General features: G+C 39.1%; 1 protein-coding gene across 1 annotated transcript in view; it reads right to left on the bottom strand.

Annotated features, from left to right (window-relative positions):
- The window catches only part of SLC22A4 (solute carrier family 22 member 4), a 44794-nt gene that overhangs the window by 804 nt on the left and 33541 nt on the right, over window positions 1-10449 (bottom strand). Inside the window, exons 6-9 of the mRNA XM_023532007.1 lie at window positions 7245-7345; window positions 5412-5626; window positions 4346-4528; window positions 2060-2195 (exon numbers count right to left, since the gene is read on the bottom strand). Coding sequence (XP_023387775.1) covers window positions 2060-2195; window positions 4346-4528; window positions 5412-5626; window positions 7245-7345 — 635 coding nt within the window. The remainder of the gene's footprint in view (window positions 1-2059; window positions 2196-4345; window positions 4529-5411; window positions 5627-7244; window positions 7346-10449) is intronic.

The following is a 10449-nucleotide window of genomic DNA, read 5'->3' as shown; positions in this document are numbered from 1 at the left end:
ATTATTTTAACTTTAACAAGAACTTCGGAAATCTAGAATTGGTGTTTAATGTTTTAGAATATTTGGAGCCACTTTCTTAATTAAACGTGAACAAAACCCAGAATTTACACTCTTTTATAGTTTCCCTGAGGAAAAGATAGAGTGGAAAGAATGAAGTTCTTAGCAAATTAAAGTTGATACTGGAGTAGTTATATGATTAGAAGAAAACAGTTTATCAAAAATGGGCACTTTGTATTTCTCTTAAGGATCAGAATCCATTCATGTGCAGACTTATTTTTATTATGGCCGGGCACTAAAATCACATTACCTTACATAACCTTACAATGGCCATAGGAACTATCCCCATATGACGGATAGGAATACTGAAGTTTAGTGAAAATTAAGTTTTGCCCGGAAAATTAAATTAGCCCAGGTTTATGCAGATTTGGGATTTGAAGCTAGGCAGTTTCCTTCTAGAATCTAAACTTCTCCTATCCTACCACTTATCTTTTAAATGTTTGCCAATCTGTGAAATCATAGAAAGATATTCAGTTTTTGTACCCGTTCCCAAAAGAGAGCTCTTAAATTCTTTATAATTTCCTGAATGATATTGGTAATAGGAACATTTTGTCTTTTGTTCTGATGAAGCAAATTTTGGCTGTCCCCCACCCTCACCCCAAGATAACAGGATGGGGGCTGGTTGTCAAGCCTTGAATTGAAGCCTGGAACTTTCACCCCACCCCTCAACTTCCGTGGAGGGAGAGAAGGTGGAGATTAAATTAATGATCGACCACACCTATGTGACGAAACCTCCAAAAAACCCCCTAAACGGTGGGGTTTGGAGAGCTTCTGAATCAGCAAACACATCCATGTGCTGGGATGGTGGCACTTCCCATCTCCACAGGGACAGAAGCTCCTGCACTCTGGACCCTTCTGGACTTCACTCCATGTGACTCTTTATCTGGCTGTTCATTTACATCTTTTATGATAAACTAGTAAGCAAAGTGTTTTCTTGAGTTTCGTGAGTCGTTCTAAAATTACCAAACTTCATGCAGGAGGAGGGTTTTAGAAACACCTGACTTCATAGCCAAGTTGGACAGAAGAGTGGATCACCTAGGGACCTGATATTTGCGATTGGCACCTGAAGTGAGGGCGGTCTTGGGAGACTGAGGCTTAAACCTGTGGAATCTGATGCAGACAAACTCCAGGTAGTCAGTGTTAGAACTGATTATATTATAAGACACCCAGTTGGTGTCAGAAATGATTGATTGATACCACAAGGAAAAACCCCCGCACAATCTCATAAGCCAAAAGAATATTACCGAATTGTTTATTTTATATATTTCTATTCATGTGAATGAGCATTTTTCTTTCATATATAATCTGCCACTGAATTTTTTTCTGTAAACTGCTTGTTTATGACCTTTGCCAGTTTTCCTACTAAGTCGTTCGTCTTTTTTCCGCTGATAACTAAGAGCTTTTTGTGTATTGGGTGTGACAGCCCTTTGTCAGTATGGTGTGTTGCAAATATTTTTCCCCTGCTTGTTGACCTTTGTCTTTGCTTACAGTGCTTTTTCTTGCTGTGCCAATAATTTCTAAGATTACATAATCAGATATACCAATCTTTTCCTTTATGGCCCTTTGTTTTTTATATCGTGCTTCTCTAAAGTTGTAAAAATATTTATATTTTTTTCTGATACGTTTTTGATTTTACATTTTAAGGCTTCAATTTTTAATCTTTTGGGAATTTATCTGGATGTATTTTGAAGCAGGATTCGAGTTTTTATTTATCCAAAATAGCTAGCTGAATGTTCTAACATCTTTTACTGAGTAATCTAACGTTTCCCTACTGATTTTGAATTGCTACTTTTTTATCATATACTGAATCCTCACCATTTTCTTGAGTTTAATTCTGAACTCTCTTCCAGTGATGTCTAGTCCTGTGACATCAGCACACTGTTAGTAACCATTGCTTACTTTATTACCTATATTAGTGACTCTATGGAGAAACTTCCTGGCCATCCTTGCAAATTTATTCTTTCTGAGGAATTTTAGTATTATTTTTTAAAGTTCCACTTACCATTTCACTTTTTGCATCTGCTCTAAGGTCTCTGGTAGGGTCATTCCAAAACTTTCAGGGAAAAACAGGGTGACGATTCCGATCAGGACTGTCAGGCTGCCCATGAGGATGTAAGGCAGGACTCTGTTGTAAGCACCTGCAGGGCACAGGACATATGACATCATTTAGATACAGGGATTCCCCGGCTGCTCTCAAGAATCACTGTGTAAAGGTGGCAAACAGAATTTGAGAGCAGTTTTGAATCTGAACATTTTCAGAAGTTAAAAAGTATGCAAAACACAGTTTCTTTCTGGCAGACGCCACTGCCTCTGCATTCCCTTAATCATTTACCTACTTGATTTTGCATTATCAGGAGGTCCTTCATGTCAACTAGCATTCTCCAAGCTACTGCTTAATTACATGTGACAGATGTTCCTTCGATAGAAACCTTTGCCTAGCAAAGTTCTCCCCTGAAGGGGGAGGTAATTAGAGATGAGAGTAAGGAGACACCAAGAAGAGAGAGGCTGACCAGGATGTTGCAGTGACATTATGGCTGGTTTGACCTTTGTTTTTGCCCAAACCAACAGGCCGCAGTGGAAGGAGGCTAGTTCCACAGAGTCGCGAGACTCTAAAGAAGTCTAAATAATATGTTCGATCTAATTTAAATCAATAAATGTCAGGCACTGTGAAAACACAGTGCTTTGGTTTCTCTTTGTAGCATTTATAAATCTTGGTTTTATATGTAATTGGAAGAACCACCCCACCTCTCCTTTATATAGCATCACTCAGGAGAATAATAGATCCTCACTTTGCTTCTCTTCTGCATATGACAGGAACAACACATTCAAGAATTTTATTCGACAAAAAACACATTAATCCTGAAGCTTCTCTGAGGCCTCTGTGTCACTAACAGGAGTAGCAAGTGTGAAATATAAAGCTCTGTCTTGGACTCTTCCTTTTTTTTTTTTTTTTTATGTACCAATGGACCCCCACTAAACCATATGAGCATGGTTTGAAAGTATAGGGAAGAAAAGAGGGGAAACAACACCATTCTGTACAATAATGTGCTTTCTCAGGCTTTGTTCAGGGCAGCTGTGAAGAGCAGGTTTAAGATAGGATCATGTTTCTCTTCTCTGTAAGAGATGAATGTACCTTTTCTGAGAATTCATATTTGTGTGTGTGTGTGTGTGTGTGTGTGTGTGTGTGTGTGTGTGCATGTGTGTGTTTGGACCACTAGGTAACCAGTGGATGACCAGGAAGAATGAGGCGGTATGTCTACATCACTCATCAGTAGAGTCCGTAATGAAGATCAGGCTTGAAGCACCAGATCCTGCATCCAGTGAACATCCCACTAACGCCCCTCTGGAGTGTTAGTCCAGACTGGTAAATTTGATTTAAAAACTAAAATTTCCTGCATTACAAAAAAATCTCATAAAGTCAAAATGTAAATGATAAACTAGGAAAAATGTTTACAACACGTACAAAAAGCTAATTTCTTTAGATTATAAAGACCTCTCATGAAGTAAAAATAAAAAATTGAATAAACCATCAGAAAGATGGGAACAAGACATGAAAAGTCAGGTCACTGAAAAATAAAGAGTGTCAATAAATACATGAAAAATGCTCAACCTCATTCATAATTAAAGAAATGGAGATGAAAGCAACAATTATATCCATTTTTCACATAATAGATTATCAATGATTAAAAAATTGAAAAATCCTCATTGTTGGTATTGATAGTTGAATTGTAAATTGGTACAAGATTTAGAGGTCAGTTTAGCAATATCTATGAAATTTTTTGGTTGCCCCTTCAATCCATGAATTCAAATATATATAATCAAACAAATGAAGGGTGTAAGGGCATAGAGAAAATGTTCACTGTAGTATTATTTGTAATACCAAAAATCTGAACATGTCTAAATGTCTATCCATTGAGCCTAGTTAAATAAATTAAGTATATATATACATTGGAAGACTAGATATTGACTAAAAAGGAGGTAAAAGAGCTATGTATACACCAATAAAGATATTCTAATTCAATGTTAAGTTTAAAAAGTTGTGAAACAATATATATAATTTTGTTTGTGTATTTTTAAAATATATATACACATATATATGTTGTGCAAAACAAAATATCTGAAGGGCTACTCACCAAAATGTTAATATTAGTTACTATTAGGGCCATGATTTGAGGAGCTGAGGGGGAAGAGGTGAACTTGTACTTTTTCTAGTACTTTCTATGCTGTTTGAGTTTTTCACCATGAAAACCCATTACTTTTATATTTAAATTGATAAGATGCTTCTCACCGAGGTACACAAAGTAGGGAGCGATGATGCTGCCCACTCTGGAGGCCATGGATGTGATCCCCACGGCCATGTTCCTGACCAGGGTTGGGTAGAGCTCTGCAGTGAAGACATACAGCATGGAGAAAGCAGAAGTGACTCCGAATTTTCCTAACATCACCAGACCAATGGACAAGAAGTTGTAATCTGGAAAAGAGACACAGTGTAAACAGAAGTGTGATATATTTTAGGAGTGATATATTCTTAACTCAGTTGCTTTTATTGTCTTTGCTTATGTGAAAATGTTTTTATAATGTAAAGTTATTCCCCAAATAGCACTCTCCCTTCGAATGTCTTAATAATCAACCTGGACAAGATAAGAGTTGATCTAGATCATCATGCTTTCAGTGACCTTTGTCCACTTTTATTTGTTACAACAGTTTTATGGTAAGTTGTTGGCTTGTTACTATAGTTAAGCTTAATCTTCAAAGAGAAGGACCCATCCTTTCTATCCTATTTCTTATTATTAAGAAATTTATATTTCTATATATAATACTAGGTATCTATAACCTATTACCTTAACATTTTAATAATATGAGAAAGTTAGACATAAGGAAAGAAGGGAGGCATGTGTTCCTTTGTGTGCCCATTAATTACTCAAACATTACAGACCATAAAAAGTCACCGAATTTGTACTGGAACTGGCATGTACTGCCAACTCTAACACTTGAGTATACACCTCAGACTAAAGGTTTGGAAGTATCAAGAAAGTACCAAGAAATTTGGAAGCAGGGTTGTGACTTAAAGAAAGAGGTTCTAGGGTTTAGGTGAATGTTTCCATGAAGGAAACCACTGGACTCTTCCTCTTTGGGTGATGATTTCCGATTCTCCCAAGCTGACTCATCTGCTTGAGGGGTGTTGTTTTGAACACAGAAAATTACATAGTGAGCTATCATTTGTCTAATTGACTAATGAATAGATTATGATGTAATCTATTAAACTACATAAACATGGAGCAATGACCAATAATTAGATTAAATCAAGGTGTAGATCTTTTCCCTTAAGCTGTCAGTATTGGTTAACTTCTTACCTGCAGGTACCCATTGAATTAAGAGAAGCACACCTCCTCCGAAGAACAGTACTCCAGCTATGATATAACGCCTGGGCAGGGTTCGCAGGAGCAGCCAGGCTGTAATGTAAGCTGGAACTTCAATCAAGGCGGAAAGGAAACAGTTCAGATAGGCATCTCCATGTAAATTAGGAGCGTTGAGAGACAGAGCGAAGTAACCCACCGAGGTGAGCATCCTGAAAGACAAAATTAAAAACACAAAAATGACAAAAGGATAGCATGAATCACTCAAAAAGTTCATAATGGTCAAGAAATTGTCTAGATTTGTTTTCCTATCAGTAGCCACTAACCACACATGGTTATTTAAAAGTAAATAAAAGTAAATATAATCAAAGAGTCAGTCCTATAGTCGCACTAGCCACATTTCAATTGTTTAATAGCCACGTGTGGCTAATGGCCACTATGACAACACAGATGTCCATCATAAAACATTTTCATCACTGCAGAAAGTTCTTTTGGACAGCACAAGTCTAGGAACACCAGTATGCAACAATACTAATCCTGGTCTAGTTAACTTTACATTTCAGTATTACCTGAACAGTTAGTACATCCTCATTCCCTTATTTAAAGAAAGAATGTCAGTCACATCAGTGGACATAAAATCCACTTAATTCTTACCAAAAAGAAAAAAAAAAGTAGAAAGAGAAAGAAAGAAGAAAGGAAAGAAGGAAGGAAGGAAAAAGATATATAGGTAATACAGTGGGATCCAACTGATTTTAGTAAAATCAATTAAATTTTACAGTAAATCTCAATTGATTTTACAGTAAATTCCAATTGAGTTTAGTAAAACTCACTTTAGGGAAAAGAATAAAAGTCACATAATGCTTCAAAGTATCACAAAGTACACACTGCATGTCCTGTCATCATAGTTAACTTCCACATAACCTTCTCTGTGGAAAATAAGTACGTTATTGCAGACTCCCTTGAGCAGAAATTAGTTTATCATTTATTAAAAATTTTCAGTTACAGATGACATTCAATATTATTTTACGTTAATGTCATTCTCATTATTAACATGAATGAAAAGTAGAGGATATCTGAAAAATCTTTTCGGGAACACTGTTGGGTATTTTTATACAAAACTCTATGTTGGGTAGCACAAGGGCTAATCCAAAACAAAACAAAAACATTAAACTTTCTTGCTCTAGGAATCTTAGTGATTTCGACCTGTGGTAATAAGAGCAGTTTAGGCAAAACAGGATGGCCCTAAAAAAAGAGTAGCTGCAGTCTGAACCGAGTAGTTATGATAATCATCTTTTTTGTGTGTGCTGCCATCATGGAGTAGGTATGTTCTTTTTTCCTTCTTCTTCATTTCTTGGCAGATCCATTACTAAATCTAGTCTACAAAGTCAATTTATTATTCCTATGCCTTAAAATCACTTGGTAGTTTGCAATTAGCAAGTGTGAAAAGCTTGTCAAAACTCCAATCCTGGCCCTAGGGGTTCAGGTCCTTCTAACCTCACTGTTCAATTGCCAGTACAGCTTCAGGAAGCAGGACCTGAATTAGGATCTCAGTTTCAGGCACCAGGGACATCATTACTGGGATATAATCCCAGTAACTTTATGAGGGTCAGAATACTGCAGACTTTAATATTGTTCCCTGTAACTTTTTTTTTTCTTTCAGTTCTCAGTTCCGTGAAGTGAATTGAGGCATTTCCAAAGAACTTAGAATTTTATAATTTTTATTTTGTTTCAGGAAGACCCAGGCCTTGCCTGGATGTTCCCTTAAATTAAATAAAATCGGTTGTATGCTTATGTGCTATATGTCACACTTCCAGATCGCTTATTACTTACCATAGCAGCACAGACATAATGGTTATTGTGGAAATATTCCTAGTCCTGAACAGGTCCAGAATGAAAACTGTCTGCTGCTCCAGGGGTTTTAGCTCCTGTAGCTAAAATAATGCAAATAACCATGAGATTAAGGGATAACAAGGAAGTATCTTTGTCCATGACAACATGGAAAAAAATTTATGCATATAACTCTTATTTCACCTTGAATGTTCTTAGAAGTCTGGAATCTGTGGGGAATAAGGGTGTCTACATATACGATGCATAATTCTAACACTTTAAAATGTTCGTGGCGCATTCTAGACAGCAGCTTTTTAAATATATAACATTGCCTCCACTGTTCCTTTATAGAAAGCCTAACTGCTAGCATAGCCTTTCCTTGACTCATGCTCATCATTGTGGGTGACCTGAATGACATTGAGCTGTGACGCTTAGGGCTTGTTGCATGGATAGGGCCATATAGCCCCACGCTGCCTTGAGGTCCCTGCTTTTTGTACTTTTCTTCTTGTTGTCTCAGTGTCAGGACAGACTTGGGTTACTATTTATCCTCTCTGAGCCTCCATTTACTTCTCTGTAAAATGAGTATAATAATTGGGAGTTGAGAAGATTAAATGAGATCATGTATATAAAGCTTAGTATGGTACTTGAACTATGGTAAATCCCCAAAACATTTAACTATTATTATTTCTACTGCACCATTGAGGAAACAATGCTAGCTGTCAGTGGTGAGCGATCATTTCTTACTTCTGTGAATGGGCTTCCCTCCTTTCCTCTTAATTTACTGAAGTTAACTTGTCATATGTTAGGAATCGAGATAACCAAGCTTATTAGAATCGAAACTAAAAAGCTCCAAGGCTCTGAGGTGAGGAATCTCTTTGAGATAAAGTACAAGGACTTTGTGGCCCTCTGGTGTGTAGGCAGTAAGAGGGTGAGGAAGGAGATTCCATGATGAAAGAAGTGAGGTGCTGGCCCTGTTGTTGTCACAGGTGTTCCCCAGATAATAGCATCCTTCTTTCAGGAATAATCATACACCTCCTCACGCAGCACGCAGGCATATTACCTTGTTTCTTCTACACTATTTGGGGTGCAGCTCTACTGTTATGACAACAAAGCAAAGCCCCTGTATAGCTAGAGGGAGCTAGAAGTCCTCCTGGAGGGCTCTGGAGGTGGCACCATGCACAGATGGAACCTGCGGGTCAGGCCCATGCTAACACTTGGTGCTTCCACAGGGCCCTTGTGAAAATGCAGACTGCGAGGTCCCATCCCAGACCTGCTTAATCCAAATCTTTCCTGGAGCCCGGAGGCCTGGAAATCTATATTTTTAAAGCCCTTTGGGTGATTGTGATAAGCAGTCAGGTTTGGAAACCTCAGGACAAGAACATTCTTGTATCCACTGCTTGTCTCTGGCCTACGAAGGGCCACCAAAATACCTCGGAGCAGGTACCACGAGCTGGTTGGAGGTGTTCTGAAGGGAAGTCAGAGAAGTCCGAGATTGCTTTCCAAGATGAAACTTTTTTAGATTCTTTCCTGTGTAAGTTAACTCCACTGCCCCCAACACCAGGTAAGGAGGCCCAGTTAAGCGCTTGCACCTTGGCACCGGAGAGACCCATGAGACATCTAGCTGTGTGATCCTGGGCAAATCACTTAACTTCTCTGTATCTCAGTTTCCTCTTCTGAGAAATGGGCCTATAGCCAGTATGAGCATCAAATGAGCTGAACCTGGTGCTTGGCAACTGGTGGGCTCTCCACCATCATCCTGAGTGGGCCGCATGTGCTGGCACAGGCCTCTGCAGATCCTCCCAAAGAAGACCCACCTGGGAGGTGAGCAGGGGAGATGACTAGGCCTTGGGAAGCACAAGCTTCCTTGCCCGTGGAGGGTCTGTCCAGTTAGGTTCGATGCGCCTCATGGCAGGAAGAAACAAGGCACTGTCAGAAGCACGTGTTTTGACACTAGACTTTATTCTTATTTAACCAAAACGATATATCCTTTTTAGGTTTTGTGATTGCATTTATCCATGTAAGTCTGATCTCTACAATTAGACTTTAAGTTCCCCAAAGACAGAAATCAGACCACATATTCAATAAATATCAATAAACATCCAGCACAGCCTGAGATGCAGACGTGTTAGACAGACATGTTAACCAAGTTTAGTTAAACTAAGTTTAACGTAGTTTAATTAAGTCTAGTTAAACAGGCTTAGGCTGGGAATGGAATTCTTGATCCAAAGAGAGAAGGATTATGAGATATTTGTACTGGCAGTCCTCTGAGAGCTTGGGTTCATGGCCACTGTAATTAATCCTCCAGCCGTTGCCAAGGTATCTGCTTCTGTCAAAAGTCCCAAATGCCAGGAATGGAGGAAGCCTCGAGGTGGAGCGCCGGCGTGCCTGCCGCCCTCCTTTCTGGGGTAGCCAGAAAGTGCAGATTTGCGTACTGTTGCTGCAGACACCCTAATCTCCTCGGGGTGTCCTGAGCTGCCCCTGCCCTGTTGGGAATGCCCTGCCCAATCCTCTTCATTCATGTAAGTGTAATCCCTGGTTTGGACCTGCCCCTTCTGCCCCGAGTCACTCTGCTTTCTTTCTCTGCTGGCACACAATGTCCACTCCTTGGGTCCTTAGCATTTCCTCCCTCACGTCATCATTTATTTTTCATCTAATGCTCCTGACACCCTTAGTTACATTCCATGCTCCTTCAGCATAGGACCTGTGTCTGATTTTTTTCATTTTCTCTGAGAGCTGGTACAGGGCATGGCCAAGTCCTCGCTGAAAGGGCAGCTGCTTCCATAGCATATCAGCTTCTCCTCATGGCCTCCTGCTTTTGAGGGTGAATTCTCTGCCTGTGCTCTCAACCTTAAGTTTGTAGATACCACGTAGCAAAGCTAAAGACATTTATAGCTTCCTCAGCAGGCTTTGGTAAGATTCAGGGTACAGTGGGGGGAGCTCATGGGTTGAATAGCCCTCAAACACATTTTTTCTACTAAATCTGGACTTTCAAAAATCGCCAGTAAGTAGCTATATCAGTGGTATGTAGCAATCCCAATAAAAAGTTGGAGATGAACTTACGAAAGGGAAAGGAACAATATTGAGCCAACACTTGCTCTACACTAAGCAGTTTATATATATCATTGCACTTAATGTGCATGCAGCCCTTTGAGGTGGGCTTTATCTCAGAACTTAATCATCATTGTGTCTCTAAGGCTTCGTATGGAGC

Source organism: Pteropus vampyrus, unplaced genomic scaffold, assembly GCF_000151845.1.
Source record: "Pteropus vampyrus isolate Shadow unplaced genomic scaffold, Pvam_2.0 Scaffold74, whole genome shotgun sequence".
NCBI lineage: Eukaryota > Metazoa > Chordata > Mammalia > Chiroptera > Pteropodidae > Pteropus > Pteropus vampyrus.
The sequence above is the reverse complement of the archived record's forward strand: the minus strand, read 5'-3'. Positions and strand labels throughout refer to the sequence as shown.